The 19,727-nt window shown below is 42.3% G+C and overlaps 1 protein-coding gene across 1 annotated transcript in view; it reads left to right on the forward strand.

Annotated features, from left to right (window-relative positions):
* Positions 1–8,814: 8,814 nt before the first annotated feature.
* Positions 8,815–19,727, forward strand: part of SDAD1 (SDA1 domain containing 1) — a 43,640-nt gene continuing 32,727 nt past the window's right edge. The window contains 3 exon segments of the mRNA XM_017876582.1: positions 8,815–9,021; positions 18,374–18,478; positions 18,943–19,041. Coding sequence (XP_017732071.1) covers positions 8,932–9,021; positions 18,374–18,478; positions 18,943–19,041 — 294 coding nt within the window. The 5' untranslated portion in view covers positions 8,815–8,931.

Raw genomic sequence — 19,727 nt, forward strand, 5'->3', positions numbered from 1 at the left:
GAGCTGAGATCCTGGATTCTGAGATATCCTGGTTAGAATCAGGGGCCCACTACTTATTAACTGTGTGACCCTGGTTAAAGTATAATACTTAACCTCCCAGTGCATCAGTTTCCTCATTCCAAATTGTTGTGAGGAACAGGTTCAGCATAGGCCTTGGTGCAGAGAAAGTCCTCAATGTTTGTCTCAGACCCTTCCTAACCACTTACCTCTGCTATATCTTCCTTGCAGCAGATGGATCCCACATCTCATATAGAGAGAAATGTTTTCAGCACTGAAAAAAACATGTTGGAGAAATGAGACTAAAAGCCTTCCTGACCAGTTCTCAATATCTCTATTTTATAATCCTAGTCCAGGCCATCATTGTCTGTTTCCTGGGCTACCTCAGTAGCCTCCTGTTTTCCCTGTTAGCTCTTCTCAACATTTCTCTTGCTTCCCAAACTTCCGTGACAACCAGAACAATCTTTCTAAAAAATAACTTACAGAATGCTGCCACCTTGCTTAAAATCCTACAGCTTAGAATTAAGTCAAAACATACCATGAGCTGGCCTCACATGAGCTGGGCTCTGCCTGCTTCTCTGATCATGCTCCCTCTACCCTCCCCTCCTTTGTTGAGCCTCAGCATCACCTTTTTTCTGTATGTCTCTTGGGCACACCGAATTCACTGCCTTCTGGGGTTTTTGTTCCCTGTGGTTTTTTGTTCCCTGGATTGTACTATATCAACTTGGTTGGTCTTAGAACTACGTTTCCCAGAATCTCCTTCCCTGTGTGGTTGTAGGTTATAGTTGGCCAAAGAAGAACTCATGTGAAATTTGGAAATCAAAAGTGAAGGAGTGACCCTTAATCTTGATTAGACATATTGACAGACACACTGGTAAGCCAGTGGATCCCAGCTTGTCCTTGCTCTTTTCCTCCACGTTCAGCTTATGCTCAGGACTGCTGGCCTCATGATCAGTGATGGTCCCAGGTCCCCCACCCAGATATTTGGCAGTGGACCCACAGAGGTGGTAGTTACACAGAAGCAACAGCTCCCATAGACCTTAGCAGCCCCAATTTGGTGCTGAAGAGGCTTAACTTCTTGGATTTTCTCATAGGCTCTATTTGTCCAACTGTCCCAGTGCTTCTGATGGACCAGTCACTGATTCTTCCTCTGATCCCCTGACTTTCCCTTCCAGATGTTCACTCCCTGAGATCCTCCCTCATCTGTGAGATCTGAATCCTATAGTAAATTTTTATCCTCATAATACTCATACTGGCTCTGCTTCCCTGAAACACCTGGGCCTACACACACTTCTGTGCATGGCGGTTCTTGCCTCAACACTTCAGTTTCAATTTAAATGTCACTTCACAGAGTCCCCTTCTCTTATCACCCTTGGTAAAATAGCCACTCTTTCCCAGACTCTCTCTTTGGCAGTGGTAGTGCTTCCCACAGTGGGGTGTGTGTACCTTATAGAGTTGATGAAAATATTTAGAACTTAATTTTTGTCTAAAAAATAAGAAAGAACTGAAAATTGACTATAAATCATTTGTCATGTGCTAATTTCCTGAGGAAAAGGTGAGACCTCCACAACTGAGGGGCTGGCATGTGCCCTCACTCAGTCATTCACCTTCTGCAGATTGCAACATTTGTTTCCATTTACATGCATGTAGTTAAGGAGATTTAAGGATTACAAGATATAGTGCTAGGCCAACCTTCACAAAATGGGCAAGTGGCTCTAAAAGACTCCTGCTAAGAATATCCTGTAGAAGATCATATTAATCATGCTAATATAAAGTAACAAGAGAATAAAACATGGGATGGCTGTTCTAATTTAAACTAGAAGGGTGCAAAATTTTAAAAATCTGGTGGCTATAGTCTGTTTCATTTTCTTTTACCATGATTAGATACAATGATCAAACCATCACGATCTGAAATTACCTTTTCAAAAAGTGTGTGTGCTTATTTCTTCCCTCCTACCCTACCACATGTACAAATTTAGGTTCCATGACCATGGAAACTTTGTCTTCCCTGCTACTGCATGCCTAGAGCAGTGCCTGACACTTAGGAAGCTCCTAATATGTATTTTTTAGTTGGTTGACATATGCTTCACCCTAAATTTTCATTTAGGCCTTTTCCAAATCGATTTCAACTACTCTTGTCAGGTTCATCTCATGCTCATTTCTGCCCTCAGCTTTGCTCATTCTTTTATTCACCCTGTCCTACTTTCCACCCCTCATCTGACTCCCACCCACACATGATTCAAGTCCCACTTTTCCCGTGACTCCATCCCAGAATGCTCCTGGCCACACCGATATCCACCTCCATGCCCTGTCATAAAATGATTTTAACTATTAAGGATTGTTCTATGATTAAAACCTTCAATCATTTTGCTATACTAGAAAGTAGTCTGTACCTAAACAAAGTTTATACATTTCAGCAATGGATAACAGACTTAGACATATTTAATCTGTGAACTACACTTACGAATTTAAATGCTAGTGGCCAGGTACCATGGCTCAAGCCTGTAATCCCAGCTAAGGTGGCTGGATCACTTGGGATCAGGAGTTTGAGACCAGCCTGGCCAACATGGTGAAACCCTGTCTCTACTCAAAATACAAAAATTAGCTGGACATGGTGGCACATGCCAGTAATCTCCACTACTCGAGAGACTGAGGCACAAGAATCGCTTGAACCCAGGAGGCGGAGGTTGCGGTGAGCTGAGATCGTGCCACTGCTCTCCAGTCTGGGCAACAGAGTGAGACTCTGTCTCAAAATAAAATAAATAAATAAATAAATACTAGTGACCTCTAGATCGGTTAACTGGGAGAAAGCTATTTGTAGTTTATTTATCCTTACTGAGAAACTGGAAAGTTGCCTTCTTATTGGAAAGGAAGATAAAGAGAGACTACAATCACAGATATTTTAGGTACTAACTCGTTTTTGGCCTGTATAGAGAGAAGATGAAATTAAATGAGAAAGAAAAACAGGCAACACTTCTTAATAGGAAGTGGAATTAGCTCCCAAGTCATCACAAACCAAGAAGTCACCTGAGACATTTCGATATCCACATTGGTTTAAAGTTCTCAGGAGGGAACTTTAAACTTTTGACCCTACATTTTAAGGAGATGAATAAATCACAAAGGAACAGTCTAATCTAAGTCCATTAATAAGATTATGAACTGGGGCAAATCGACAAAAGATAGGAGGGAAAGGTGTCAAATTATACATAACTAGTTGCTTTCTTTAAAAGTCTGCTATACAGATAAAAAAAAAAAACTCTTCCTTTAGATATAATATACTGTTTCAAGTCAACTGTTTTAACAAAGAATTTGTTTTGCTCAAAGCAAAAAAGAAGGAATGACTTGCTGGTATCTCCAAATCCAGAGAACTAAGTCTCGGCCTCTGCCTTCTGGTAGAGTGTAGGACTAAGTAGGTACAGCCGTCTATCACCAGCTTTCTTTAACCATTGGAGTAGACAACCTGCATTTCCTCTGGAATGAGGAACTAAAAATCACAATCTATTAGGTAAGAGGATAAATGTCAAAATAAACTATATAACCGAGAGGAAAAAAATGTGCTGCTTAGAAAAAGAAATGCCAGCAATCACTTCTGCAATACTGAAAGCCTCAGAAATTATCTCAGGGCAGATGTCTCTCTTTTGTATGGAGCCTTTGACCAGGAAGAGAGGGGCCTAGGAGTTTTGATGGTATGGAAGTTAAAGCAAAACTAAGCTAAATTTCTCTGAATAATGGGGAAACAGGAATGATCTCTGGCAGCTAGGGAGAATGTTGGGGATCTCGGATCAGCAAAAAGAGAGGCAGTGGAAGGGGACAAGAAGCGAGGGCCTGTACCAATGACAAAAATCTATCAATCCTGATATATTTGTCCCGAGGCAAGGCCAAAAGTTTTCACTGTGCACAGGAGCAAAGAAATAGCATGGGCTTGTGGGGAAAACTCATAATAAAGCTGTAAAAGAGAGAGAGGAGAAAGAAAATACAATAAAAGGCCAGGTGCGGTGGCTCACGCCTGTAATCTCAGCACTTTGGGAGGCTAAGGCAGACGGATCACAAGGTCAGGAGACAGAGATCATCCTGGCCAACATGGTGAAACCCCGTCTCTACTAAAACTACAAAAATTAGCTGGGCGTGGTGGCGCGTGCCTGTAATCCCAGCTACTCGGGAGACTGAGGCAAGAGAATTGCTTGAACCAGAGAGCCGGAGGTTGCAGTGAGCCGAGATCGTGCCACTGCACTCCAGCCTGGCAAGAGAGTGAGACTCCGTCAAAGAAAGAAAGAGAGAGAGAGAGAGAACGAAAAAAAGAAAGAAAGAAGAAAGAAAGAAAATACAAGAAAAAATTAAATTAGCTTTAAGAAGGACTAGAATTCTCTATGAGATTTCTGTTAAGTTTGTGGGCAGGTCAAATCATGTAACTTTCCTGTTAACAAGAAAAGCATGAGCTCCCTCTTGTGGCTAATCTAACAGTTTTTTTAAACAATAGGCCAAACATCAAAGCTCACACCTGTAATCCCAACATTTTGAGAGGCTGAGGCGGGAGGATCACTTGAGCCCAGGAGTTTGAGACCAGCCCGGGCAACGTAGTGAGACCCACCCACCCAGCCCCTCATTTCTACAAAAAAATTTAAAAATTAACCAGGCAGGGTGGTGCACACCTATAGCCCCGGCCACTTGGGAGGCTGAAGCAGGAGGATAGCTTGAACCCAGGAGGTTAAGGTTACAGTGACCCATGAGTGTGCCACTGAACCCAGCCTGAGTGACAGAGCAAGACCCTGTCTCAAGTAATAATAATAATAAAACAATGTATTTTAATCAGAAAAGGGTGAAGACATGACTGGCTTTTCTGAACACAGTCAATATCATTGGTTTCTAATGAGAGAGGTAATAATAAGATCTAGTATCTTAGTATTTGATGAGGCACTCTTCTTGATTTGCGAACAGATGTTTTCTTGTATCCTACATGGCAGAGATCAGAGAGAAAGGAGGCAGGCCTTCTTGTGTCTCTTCTTATAAGGATGATAATCTCATCATGAGGACTCCACCTTAATGAACTAATTACCTCCTAACACCATCCCATTGGAGGTTAGGGTTTCAACATATGAATTTGGGGGTACACAATCATGCAATTCATAACAGCCTTCTATGCCACTGAAGAACTTAACTTTTACTCTGAGTGAGAAGGGAAGCTGGAAGAATAACCTGTTCCATTTAAGGCTCTCTGACCACTACATGGAAATACAGTGTAAGAGGGTAAGGGAAAATGCAGAGAGACCAGTTAAAGGTCAGTTACCAAGTATGTTTCCAGGAGAAGGGAGAGAACAACTGTGTCCAATGTTGCAGGTTAAGAAAAATAATGAAAATTGATGTGATTGGTGATCTTGATAAAAAACAGTTTCAGTAGAATGGTAGAAGCAAAAGATTGATCGGCAGTTTCTTAAAAGTTACACATAAACCTATCATGTTGATCTAGTCATTCTACTCCTAGACATTTACCAAGAGAAATGAACATTTATGTCCACATAGAGACTTGATGGCATGGCATGATGGCTTGAGCCTGTAATCCCAACACTTTGGGAGGCTGAGGGGGGAGGATAATTTGAGGCCAGGAATTCAAGACCAGCCTGGACAACACAGTAGAGACCCTGTCTCTAAAATGTATATATATATTTTTTCTAAATATATATCTATATATGCATATATGTATGTATATACGTGTGTGTGTGTGTGTATATATATATATATATGAGACAGAGTCTTGCTCTGTGGCCAGGCTGGAGTAGCGCAGGAGCGCGATCTTGGCTCACTGCAACCTCTACCTCCTGGGTTCAAGTGACTCCCCTGCCTCAGCTTCCTGAGTAGCTGAGACTACAGTTGCCCACAACCACGCCCGGCTAATATTTTGTATTTTTTAGTAGAGACGGGGTTTCACCATGTTGGCCAGGATGGTCTCCATCTCCTGACCTTGTGATCCGCCCACCTCAGCCTCCCAAAGTGCTGGGATTACAGGCCTGAGTCATTGGGCCCAGTCAAAAATATATTTTTTTAAAATTAACTGGGCATGGTGTCACACCACCTGTATGTAGCGAGGCTGAGTTTAGGAGTTTAAGGCTGCAATGAGCTATGATCATGTCACTGCACTCCAACCTTAGTGACAGAGCAACACTCTATCTCTTAAAAAAAAGACTTGAAAATGAATGTTCACAGCCAAAATTGGAAACAACCCAAATATCCAGCAACAAGTGAATGGATAAACAAATTGTGATATGTCTATATGATGGAATATTACTCAGGAATAAAAGCAGTGAACTGTTGAGACATACAACACCATGGATACATTTCAAAATAATTATGCTAAGTGAAAAAAGCTTGACTTCAAATAATAGGTACTGTATGATTCCATTTGTACACAATTCCAGCAAACACAGACATATCTCTGGTGACAGAAAGCAGATGTGTGTTTGTCTGGGGATGGTGAGGCACAAGGAACCTTTGGGAATGATGGATATAGTCATTATCTTGATTGTGATGATGGTTTTATGGGCACATACATATGTCAAAACTTATCTAATTGTTCACTGGGTAGTTTGTTGTGCATCAATTATATCTTAATAAAGCTGTAAAATAAAAAAATACATTATAATTTTAAAAATAAAGGATAGGATTTCACATGGAAGCAGACATGTGGCCTTAGATACCCAAATTATTTAACATCTTAAAAATATATATTCAGTTAGCCATTCTTACTCTTAGTGTTCTCACTTATCAGAAACAAACCCTGCCTTCCATGCTGCTGGAGGTAAAATGAACTGACCCGTATGCCCTCCTTAGAATAGCAATTAAAGCCTTTCATATCAGGACTATACAACCTCTCCCATCTCATTTTTTTCAGCTCCTTCCCTGCCGCACCCTGCCCTTCCAACCTTTAGTCACACCAAACTTGTGGCTATTGTTTCAATATACCAGACATTTTCAAGTACCTGTATATAGACTTTTTTCTTTTCTTTTTCTTTTTTTTTTTTTTTTTTTTTTTTTTTTTTTTTTTTTTTTGAGACAGGGTCTCATTGTATTGCCCAGGCTGGCGTGCAGTGCTTCACTGGAACCTCAACCTCCTGGGCTCAAGCAACCCTTTTGCTTTGGCCTCCTGAGTAGCTTGGATCACAAGCGTGTGCCACCATGCCTGGCTGATTTTTTAATTTTTTGGTAGAGGTGGAGTCTCACTATATTGCTCAGGTTGGTCTTGAACTACCCGACTCAAGTGGTCCTCCTACCTTGGTTTCCCAAAGTTCTGGGATTACAGGCTTGAGCTACCACACTGAGCCAGATTTTGTTTTGAGAATACTTTTTATGCCCTCACTAAAACAACCTAACCAAAAATATTTAATTTAAATCTATGCTTTTTAAAAAGCTTTTATTGCTTACACTTATTTCTTCACAAGTAACTGATTTGATAATTAATAAATAAGTCATTCTCCAAATGCAGCTGAATAACATGGTTTGTGGAGCATTCTTTATTTTGTGTGCAGGTGTGATTACAGAGTTGTTTTGTTTGGGGCTCATTTTATCATGGTCACAGATGAGGTTGGCATTCTGTAAAATTGCTTTGGTTAAGCAGAACACTATTGTCTGGCTATTTTGCCAGACCAGCAACCAGCTACCAGCTGTTAGGCTATGTTTTTTCTCATGTAGTTACAATCAAGACTGCCTAGATTGAAATCTCATCTTCCTCACAGGCTATGAATTGAGGCAGTCAATCTCCCTGAGCTAGTTTCCTCTTCTGTAAAATGGAGATAACAATAGCACCTATTTTGAGGGCTGTTCTGAGGATTAAACAAGTTAATACAAGTGCTCGGAATAGTGCCTGGCACAGGGTGGGTAATTAGGTTTTTTTCCTCTCTCTCTCTAATTGACAACACCCTACCCATTCATTCAACCCTTATTGATTTTTCACACTTTGAGATTGTAGAAATGTATTCTCCTCTTCGAATTACCATGATCTGAATTAAAAACTCTGGGTGAGGAGAGCTTATAACGATGGTTGAACTTTAACGGATTAATTGCATTTCTTAATGGTCAACATGATCACATTTCATACAGCACTCTTTTCCCTAAGGGTCACGCTAAGTTGAAACAACCAAAACCAAAATGAGAACATATCTAAAATCATACACATTAACTTGTATGACCCTCCTTTCTCTTTTTTCTCCTAAGAGGGAATAGTGCTATCTAGTTTCCATGGTTCTTTTCAGTTTTGTTTTGTTTTTTATACGGAGTTTCGGTCTTGCTGCCCAGGCTGCAGTGCCATGGCGCGATCTCGGCTCACCGCAATCTCCGCCTCCATTATTCAAGCGATTCTCCTGCCTCAGCCTCCCTAGTAGCTGGGATTACAGGCATGCGCCACCACGCCTGGCTGATTTTGTAATTTTAGTAGAGACTGGGTTTCTCCATGTTGATCAGGTCGGTCTCGAACTCCCAACCTCAGGCCCGCCTTGGCCTTCCAAACTGCTGGGATTACAGTAGTGAGTTTCTAACTTTAGACAGTGGGATTAAAAATAAACTATTAATCCTCATTTTTGTGCTTCATATGGGTGTCGGGATGATGACATATGCTAATACACGTGAAAAAATTCACATTTCAGATCCTTTCAGAAACGCTGGGAAGTAGTAGTAGCATATGCCCAACGGCGAGGGGCGGGACACTGGTGGCTAGCTCTCCGATATACCACAGAGCATTTTGGCAACGAGAATAATTTTGACATTCTGAGGCTTCCGTAGCATAATTCGCTGTAGGAATCGCTACGGTGTCGCCTGCCTAGCGTCCCAAGTGCTGTTTCCGGTCATACCCGGAAACACGAGTCCAAGCTGTAGCTGGCCGGGATTGCTGGCTGCCGGCCGTCTGAGTTTTATTAAAAGTGCTCGCCGCGACGCTAGTCTGCAGCCAACATGTCCAGCAGAAACAACAACAAGCTGCCCAGCAACCTGCCGCAGTTACAGAATCTGATCAAGCGAGACCCGCCGGCCTACATCGAGGAGGTGGGAGTGCGGCGCAGCAAACGCTAGAGGCCGGATGGTGGATGGTTGAGACGGCAGTGGGGGAAAGCATAAAGTGAGGCTGGGATCCAGGCTCGCCGCCTATTCTGTTAGGTTCAGGGATCCCTCCAGAGGAGAGAAGGGGTTGGGGAAGAGACATGCCTTACGGTTCGTTCCCCACCTCTTGAAAATTTGTTGCCCTTTGGATTTTCTACCTGCCCTGTAGACCCTGCTGCCGCTGAAACACCTTTAAAACCTCATTTTGTTTTAAGATATTTTTCTCCGACCGCACGGAGGTGGAGAGAGAGAGATGGGCCGCACCCAACCACCAACTTCCACTCGGGTTTCTCAGCCTCTTTTCAGAAATCCCAAACTTGAATTAGTCGGTAACCCTTGATGAATCGTATGTTAGAATGCTTTCGATTGACGTCCGTTTCTGAGAGCCGTCTGTGTACCCTGGACTGTGCCCGGAAAGAGTGGGGGTTTCTCAAGCACAAGGGACAGACTCGGGAGCTTAGAATATGTAGTTAAGCCAGGATTCAAACTTACCGGAAACTGGCATGACTCGAATGTCAGATTTTGCTTTGGGAAAAGATTAGATTGAAAAATTAGGCCCTCATTGTGATGGGCGTTGTATAGTAACCTTATATAAGTTGTGAACATTAGGTGTGTTTGAACCCAGTACCGACAAAATGAAAGTGGTTTTGATATATTAATCTGACAGGTGCTTCCTTCGGACACCCATTTATCAGACAGGCATTAAACAGGTATCTCTGCTAGGTATTTGCTGCGATTACATGTTTGTGCTTCTACCAGGTTGTGATTTGTTGAATGGCTAACACAATTACTCATTTTTTCATTGCCCTTCTCACTTCCCTCCTCCCCCAAATTTTCACATATAGATATTTTATGAGTGCTATTTATTTATTTATTTATTTATTTTTGAGACGGAGTCTCGCTCTGTCGCCCAGGCTGGAGTGCAGTGGCCGGATCTCAGCTCACTGCAAGCTCCGCCTCCCAGGTTTACACCATTCTCCTGCCTCAGCCTCCCTAGTAGCTGGGACCGCAGGCGCCCACCACTTCGCCCGGCTAGTGTTTTTGTGTGTGTGTGTTTTTTTTAGTAGAGACGGGATTTCACTGTGTTAGCCAGGATGGTCTCGATCTCCTGACCTCGTGTTCCACCCGTCTCGGCCTCCCAAAGTGCTGGGATTACAGGCTTGAGCCACCGTGCCCGGCCTTATGAGTGCTTTTTAACACATGGCAATCTCAGTGGCTTAGGTCACCAGTAGAGAGAGCCTCTCCAAGGATCAAGATAGTGGAAATAAAGAGTAGGAAACAAGTACAAGAAGTTAAGTAACATAGGCAAGACTTTGAGATGCTTAAAGCATTGTATAGCCATTCGCAAAGAAAGTGGTAAGTTGAGAGTCCATATAATTCCGTTAGATGACTCCTACTCCTGACTCTGTTGTTAACCAGTTGTGTAACCGAAGCGGGTTAATCGCTGAGCCTACGTGGGTATTTTAATATGTAAGAAGGGGATAATAACTACCTCTTTAATTCACTTAAGTATATATCCAAAATCACTTATATAATACCTGCTCTGTATTGTTATTCTAGGTAGGCATTGGGGTACAGTAATGAATAAGACAGGTAAGAAAGCACTCTTCTCTTGGACTTACATTCAAGTGAGGGTAGACTTACTATGGTAGAGACTATGAAGAAAGTAAAACTGGATGGGAATAGGTTAGAACTGGAGGCTGCTGGTTTAGACCCTATAAACAGGGAAGGTGGCTCTGCAGTGATGATATTGAGCCAGGCAGGTCAAGAGCATTGTAGGTACAGGGAATAGAAAGTGCAGAAGCTACTGGTGGAAAAGAAGAGAAGAAACCAGTGTAGCTAAAGTGTAGTCAGCATAGAAGAGAGCAGTGGAAGATCATGTAGGAAATGCAGGCAGGGATCAGATTATCCAGAGCCTCCTAGGCCCTGTTAACGAGTTTAGATTTCACTCTGAGTGCCTTGGGGAGTGATTGAAGAGTTTTAAGCAGGAGAGTGACATGATCTGACTTATATTTTTTAAAGAGTGTACTCTGGAAGTTGCATGTGGAATGGCTTGTAGAGGAGCAACACTGGAAGCAGGGTAACTAATATAATGGATCTCAGAATAACCAGGCAAGGGATTGTGGTGTCACTGGAATTATGGACAAAGATTGGTACTGTTCTACATGGAGGTAGTGCTAATAGAGCCTTCTGGTGGAGTGGATGTGGGGGAAAAGGAAAAAAGAAGGAATGAAGGATCACCCAGGTTTTTTATTTGTGTCTAGGTAGATGGTAGTGCCATTTACTGAAGTTCATTCATTTGACAAATGCTGTTGATTACCTGCTATATGCAAGGCACAATGCTGGGCCCTGGGACTACATAATATTGAGCTATACAGATAAAAATTCTATGCTCATTAAATGACATTCGAATAGGGGGTGATAAACAATGACAAATAGTATAGTATGTTAAATAATGAAAAGTGCTGTGAAAAAAAGATGATAGGAAAGTACTTATGTATGTTGGGGGTGAGGTGTTTATTGCAGTTTTAAATTGGATAGTTAGGGAAGGTCTTGAGATGGTAATCTTTGAGTGAACACCTGAAGGACATGAGGGAGAGCTGTGCATATGTTTAGGAAGAATGATCTAGGCAGAAGGAACAGAAGATATAAAGACCCTGGGGCAGGTATGCCTGGCAGGTTTCAGGAACATAAAGGCCAGTGTGGCTCCAAATGGGGAATGAGGAAAGTGGGTGAACTTGGGATTCTACCTCCCAATGAGATGGAAGCCTTTACAGGGTTTTGAGCAGAAGAATACATGAACCACCTTATATGAGAACAAGATCACTCTGACTTGAGGATAGACTGTTATGTAGGAGGGCAAAGAGAGAAGCAGAGCCACCGCATAAGAAGCTATTGGAATTATCCACAGCAAGAGATGATGCTGGGTTGAGTGGCGCCAGGATGGTGGTAACAGGAGGTAGTAAGAAGGGTGATTAGATCCTGGATTGTGTAGGTAGAGAAAGCCCTGGGGATTCCCAACATTTAGAGGCCAGTGAGTTTCTAAGTAACTGGAAAAAGGGACTGAGAAAGCAGCCAGTGAAGTTAGGAGGAAAACCAGGAGGTGTTCTGGAAGCCGAGTATGAATGTTCCTAAGGGAGGGAGAGCCCAAGCATGTCAGATGCTGATGAATCAAATAAGATGAATACCGAAAGTTGACCACCATTAAATTTAGCAACATGGGACCGGGCACTGTGGCTCACACCTGTAGTCTCAGCACTTTGGGAGTCCGAGGTGGGTGAATCGCCTGAGGTCAGGAGTTCAAGACCAGCCTGACCAACATGGCGAAATCTCAGCTCTACTTAAAATATAAAAATTAGCTGGGTATGGTGGCAGGCACCTGTGATCCCAGCTACTCCAGAGGCTGAGGCAGGAGAATTGCTTGAACCCGGGAGGCAGAGGTTGCAGTGAGCCAAGATCGTGCCACTGCACCCTAGCCTAGGCAACAAGAGTGAAACTCCATCTCGAAAAAACAAAACAAAAAATTAGTGACATGGATGTCATTGGCTACCCTGATATGAGCAGTTTGGGAAGAGGAATGGGTGCAAAAATCTGATTACAGAAGGTTTAAAAGCAATTGGAGTATGATTCTATGTATATGAATAGAATATGTCCAGAATAGGTGCATCTATACGGATGGAAAGTAGATTAGTGGTTGCCAGAGTTGAGGGTAAGGGGTATAGGAAATAACTGCTAATGGATTTCTTTTGGTGGTGATGAAAAACTTAACAATTGTACAACTTGGCAAATATACTGAAGAACTGAATTATACACTTTCAAAGGGTAAATTTTGTGGTATATGAATTATATCTCAATTTAAAGGACTTTTTTAAAAAGGAGGGCAATTAGGCAACATATATGGATATATGGACAACTCTTTAAAGGACTTTTTCTGAAGAGAGAAACGGAGTAGAAGGTACAGGGTAAAGTGGAATCAAGAAAGGATTTTTTTTTTTTTTTTCCAAGGCAGAGTCTTGCTCTGTTGCCCAGGCCAGAGTTCAGTGATGTGATCATGGCTCACTGCAGCTTCAACCTCCTGGGCTCAAGCAATCCTCCCACCTCAGCCTCCTGGGTAGCTGGGACCACAAGTGTGCAACCACCATTCCCAGCAGATTTTTTTGTAGAGATGAGATCTTGCTATGTTGCCCAGGCTGGTCTCCAAGCTGAAACCATGCAGTCTTTCTGCCTCAGCCTCCGAAAGTGCTGGGATTACAGGCATGAGCCACCATGCCCAACTAAGAAAGGTTTTTTTCGTTTTGTTTTGTTTTGTTTTGTTTTGTTTGTTTGTTTGTTTTTAAGATGGCAGAAAGAACAGCATATCTGTATACTGATGGGGCAAAACCTATTGAGGCAGGAAATGGGAGGTGGGAACTAGTGAAGCAAAGACCTTGATTGAGTGACATTACAGGGTTTAGAATCTAATGCATAACTGGAGGAGCTAGCCTTAGATGGTGGCCTGATAGCTTTTGTAATAGGAAAGTAAAGTATATGGGCACAGGAGAAGATGGGTAGTTGAATGGAAATTATTCTCAGATTGCTTATACTCCTAGTGAAATTGGAGATAAGATCATCTGCTGAGAATGAGGACAGGGAAGAAGTGAGGTTTGAGGACAGAATGCAAAGTACGAAATGGTTGTCCAGAAAAGTGGGAAAGTGAAGGGACTAGAGAAATGTAATCAGATTGCTGGAGTACATGCAAGGCTTATTTGAGGTTTGTAGTTACGAATTTATGCCTATAGTCCCAGCTAATTGGAAGGCTAGGGCAGTTGGATTGATTAAACCCAGGAGTTTGATGCTGCATTGAGCCATGATAGCACCGCTGCACAGAAACCTGGGCAACAGAGCAAGACCTTGGCTCTAAAAAAAAAAAATTAGGACGGGCGCGGTGGCTCAAGCCTGTAATCCCAGCACTTTGGGAGGCCGAGACGGGCGGATCACGAGGTCAGGAGATTGAGACCATCCTGGCTAACACGGTGAAACCCCGTCTCTACTAAACAAAATACAAAAGCTAGCCGGGCGAGGTGGCGGGCGTCTGTAGTCCCAGCTACTCGGGAGGCTGAGGCAGGAGAATGGCCTAAACCCGGAAGGCGGAGCGTGCAGTGAGCTGAGATCCGGCCACTGCACTCCAGTCCGGGCGACAGAGCGAGACTCCGTCTCAAAATAAATAAATAAATAAATAAAACAAAATAATTAAAATGAAAAAATAAAATGACACCAGTTAGCCGATTTTCTCCAATGATGTTCAGCTCTGGGAGCGTAGCTGTAGAGAAGGAAAGCACAGGGTGGGCATTTTACCAAATGGGTATAATGCCAAGAGAAATGGGCAAGTGAGTGGAAGTATATTCATGAAGGTGATTATAATGATTGATCATGGAATTGAAGCTGGATGAGCAGGGAAGTTGGGGCGGGGGTTAGTTAGGTGCAGTGGAAAGGTAGTAGGCTCAGTGGACTATGGATTCTGATGAGATTGAAGGATCGTTGGAGTTTGGAAAATAGGAGATGTGGTTGGAGAGGAATATACCTCTGATTGAGATTATGGAGTTGTAATATAGTTATTGGTAATGACAACAATTAGGGCGTGACCATGGAAGTGAGTGCTAAGATACAGTAAGTTCAAGATAATTAGAGGAGGAGAAGTCAGGGTAATGAGGGGCCAGGTAGAAGTCAGGTAATGAGGATTGGAAAGATCCTCCATGTGGATACGAAATCTCCAAGTATTATAACAGGAATTGTGATAGAGGGTGAGAAGACAGTGAGCAAAGAGCTGAAATGTTCAAGGAATGTGAGGATAACCCTAGTCTTTAGATGACTACAGGGAGGAATAGTGGGTCTTGTGGCATAAGGTTCAAAGCTGGGGGTGAAGACGGTTAAGGAGGAGAAAGGATGTTAATCTGGAGGGATATGAGTGCTCTGGAAGTTGCATTGATGAACAGGGAGGATGCCTACTGACTCATCCATGCTGGGAGAAAGAAACGATGTAGCAGTGTGTCAGGAGAAAACCACTGTTCCCATAGAGCATCCGAATGACTGGGCTGTTTAAAAGAGATTTAGATGCCTTGGCCCCACCCCAAGAGTTTCAGGATTCTAGTGGTATGAGGATTAGAGTGAGGGGGGATGAGGGATGGCCAGGGAATACTGGACTCTTGTGGTGACTGATGCACATAAAGGGTGTAATGAGATTAGTCCTGATCATCTCAAGGCAGGTAAATAGTGTTAGCTGGGCCATGGGTGGGGTGGGGGAAGAAATGGGGTGAGGATTTTGTCAGGAGCATGAGGAGTTCTACAGCCCTCTCCTCACTCCTATTCAGTGGAGGTATGGGGTCAAGAGAGAAGTGGTTCTGTCTGAAGCATGTAGGGACTTGACTTCTGTTCTTAGAAGAAGCTAGAGGCCTGGCAGTTTTGTTGGGGAAATCAAGTTGTTTTTTGACCATGCTAAGTTTACGATGTCTGTTTAGACACCTAAACAGAGATGTCAGAGGGGTGACTGGATATGTGAATTGGGAGTTCACTGGACCAGGTAGGGATGATGAGAAAGAGTGATTGTGTGTGTATCACATAATTTAAAGACATGGACTATGTATGGGTGGAGAGTAGTTAGCTGTAAGGCATGAAACTGTGGAACTGAGGCCTGGTGAATTCCACCATTTGATTATCAGGTGGCTGGTACGACTAAACATAAGTAAATGAGTTGATGTACATAAGAAGCTTAGCACATAACAAGTGCTGAATAAGTGGAAGCTATTATTATTTCCATGTGTCTACTGCTATTGGCTGTTAACACATCCTGTCTAGAACTCTAGCATACAGTTTTACTTGATACTTAAAAGAAAAGGGGAGCCAGGTGCTCTGCCTCACACCTGTAATCCCAGCACTTTGGGAGGCTGAGGTGAGAGGATCACTTGAGGCCAGGAGTTTGAGTCTAGCCTGGGCAACATATAGAGACCCCGTCTCTACAAAAAATAAAAATGAGAAATCAGCCGGGCGTGGTGGTGAACGTCTGTGGTCCCAGCTACTTAGGGGGCTGAGGCAGGAGGACCTCTTAAGCCCAGAAGTTTGAGGAGGCAGTGAGCTATGATTGTGCCACTGCACTCCAGCTTGGGTGACAGAGACCTAGTTTTTTTTTTTTTTTTTTTTAAAGGTACCAAAACAGATATATAGATCAATAGAACAGAACAGAGGCTTCAGAAATAACGCCACACATCTACAACCATCTGATCTTTGACAAACCTGACAAAAACAAGCAATGGGGAAAGGATTCCCTATTTAATAAAACATGTTGGGAAAACTGGCTAGCCATTTGCAGAAAGCTGAAACTGAACCCCTTCCTTACACCTTAACGCCTTATAGCCAAAAAATAATAGATGGACTCAACCAGACCATCCCCAATGAAGCCTAAAACGCAAATAAAAAAAAAAAACCTAGGAAGCAAACGCTAGGCTACTACCATCACTCCGCAGACTTCATACTAAACACGCAAAAGGCAATGGCACCACAAGCAAAATTGACAAATGGGATCTAATTAACGGCTAAAGAGGTTCTGCAAGCAAAAACTATCATGCAGAGTGAATAAGCAACTGTAGATGGGAATTGAAATTTTGCAATCTTCGCATCTGACAAAGGTAATATCGAGAATCTACAGGGAACTAAACAAATTTACAAGAAAAAACAAAACACGCCATCAAAAGTGGATGAAAGGACCTTGAACAGCCCCTTCTCAAAAAGAAGACATTTCTAGCGTACCAACAAAAAACATTGAAAAAAAGCTCATCAGGCAGCGGTGCAAATCAAAACCACTATGAGATACCATCTCATGCCAGTTAGAATGACAATCATTAAAACATCAGGAAACAGCAGATGCTGAAGAAAATGTGGAGAAATAGGAATGCTTTTACACTGTTGGTGGGAGTGTAAATTAGTTTAACCATTGTGGAAGACAGTGTGGCGATTCCTCAAGGATCTAGAACCAGAAATACCATTTGACCCAGCAATCCCATTACTGGGTATATACCCAAAGGATTATAAATCATTCTACTATAAAGACACATGCACTTGTATGTTTATTGTGGCACTATTCACAATAACAAAGACTTGGAACCAACCCAAATACCCATCAGTGATAGACTAGATAAAGAAAATGTGGCACATATACACCATGGAATACTATGCAGCCATAAAAGGGATGAGTTCATGTCCTTTGCAGGGACATAGATGAAGTTGGAAACCATCATTCTCAGCAAACTGTCACAAGGACAGAAAACCAAACACCGCATGTTCTCATTCATAACTGGGAGTTGAACAGTGAGGACGCATGGGCACAGGGAGGGGAACATCACACATTGGGGCCTATCAGGGTCGGGCCCTGTTTATGTTAGCATTAGGGAGGGATAGCATTAGGAGAAATACCTAATGTAGATGGCAGGTTGATGGGTGCAGCAAACCACCATGGCACATATATACCTACGTAACAAACCTGCATGTTCTGCACATGTATCCCAAAACTTAAAAGTATAATTTAAGAAAAGGGGTGAGGGGGATTTTGACTGGAGAGCTTCATGTACTTGAGATATAATTTATATTTCTGACCTGTTATTTTTCTGCTGATTTGAGTGCTCTGCATACATGGACGTGGTAGTAGGGGTCATTTATTTTTATTTTTATTTTGTGAGACAGAATGTCTCTGTTGCCTAGGCTGGAGTGCAGTGGCATGATCATAGCTCACTGCAGTCTCGACCTCCCTGGGCTCAAGTGATTATCCCATTTCAGCCTGTTGAGTACCTGGGATTACAGATGCACACCACCACACCCTGCTAATTTTTGTATTTTTTGTAGAGACAGGGTCTCCCTGTGTTACCCAGTTTGGTCTCGAACTCCTGGGCTCAAGTGATCCACCCACTTTGGCCCCCCAGAGTGCTGGGATTACAGGTGTGAGCCACTACACCCAGCAGTAGGGATCATTTAGATAGTAACTGGCAGAACAGGGCTACAGTCTGAATTTTGGGATTTATGCTTCTCTGTTCTTACACCATGCTGCCTAAACTTGTAATGATAATTCTAAGGAAAGGGTCTTTAGATTATCTGTGATGTGCTCAGGTCTTTAAAAAGTGCACTTTGAAGAATGCAGATAAGGCAAAAGGAGTGTTTTTATATACTTTTGTAATATGTTTTTCTCCATGTGATTGTCAACAGTTTCTCCTAAGAATTTCTGCACTGAGAAAGTCATGTAATAGAATGTGACAAACTTAAATTTATTTTTCTACAGTTTCTACAGCAGTATAATCACTACAAATCCAATGTGGAGATTTTCAAATTGCAACCAAATAAACCCAGCAAAGAACTAGCAGAGCTGGTGATGTTTATGGCACAGGTAAGAATACAATTTCTTAAATAAAGACCGGTGTTACACACAGTTTGCCAAATATTTTTTCACTAATACTCAACCTTATTCCACTCTGGAATGGGAACTTAATTAAAATATGTTTCTAACTTTCCCTTTTTGCAAATTTTATTTTCTCCCTATCATGAGTTAGAGAATGTCACTAAATCTTTTGCAGAACTAACCAGGACAAAACTTTAAGACTGTTTTTTTTTTTTCTTCAAATTCATCATAAAAGCAGGTACTAAATCATATCATAAATATTACTAAGACTAGAGAAGCTATAATAAGTGTTGGAGAAATTAACACGTAGAAGGAAAAGAAGGTTGTTTGAAACCATCTACTTCTATGAAACATAGCCTTTTACTCTCCTTTTGCAGAACATCCTAAATGTGTGCATCTGAATTATAGGAGAGAAAGAGAGAAACTTCAGAAGAGCCTTTGCTTTGTTACAGATTAGTCACTGCTACCCAGAGTATCTAAGTAATTTTCCTCAAGAGGTGAAAGATCTTCTCTCCTGCAATCATACCGTATTGGATCCAGATCTTCGAATGGTAGGACCAGTAGTTGGATGAATAAATTGTGCTGTGTTCATGTGTGCTGCGTTCATATATATTTAAATGAGAACAGCCTCTCTGCTAATTTTCTTTGGAAAATGTAAATTATTATATCCTTTCCTAAAAATCCTTCTATGGTTTCTCATGTATAGTTAGAGTAGAACAGAAACTTAATAACCTGGCTCAAAGGTGCCTGCATCATCTGCTTCTTGCCTGTGTTTCTGATCTCCTATTGTTTTCAGCTACACTGTGATCTTTCTATTCTTCCAGCACACTAACCCTACAGGATGTTCTTTAACCTTTTGAGTAGATGATTTCTTCTAGTCATTCAAATCTCATATGCATGAAGAATCCTAATTACAATTTGTCATTTTTATAATGCTTAAATTAGTAAACTTATCCATTAGACAGTCAGTTTGAGCATTTCATCATTGTTCCTTTAGTGGTTGAGGTTGAGTCCTGGCTGACATTCCCTTTACCAGGCCCGTGTACCTGTTTGCCCTGCTTGTTGTGAATGTCAGCTACTGGTGGCCCTCAGCCGCCCTTTCTCTGGAACATTGTCCTCAGCTAAATCGGAGTCCTAGTGCCTGGGAGATGTCCTCCTACCCCAGTAGCCTACAGCCCATTATCATGTGGTACAAAAGCCCAGCCTATTACCTCAGGGTGGCTCTGACTCCATTGCA

The sequence above is a fragment of the Rhinopithecus bieti genome, unplaced genomic scaffold (assembly GCF_001698545.2).
Source record: "Rhinopithecus bieti isolate Rb0 unplaced genomic scaffold, ASM169854v2 scaffold_8675, whole genome shotgun sequence".
Classification (NCBI taxonomy): domain Eukaryota; kingdom Metazoa; phylum Chordata; class Mammalia; order Primates; family Cercopithecidae; genus Rhinopithecus; species Rhinopithecus bieti.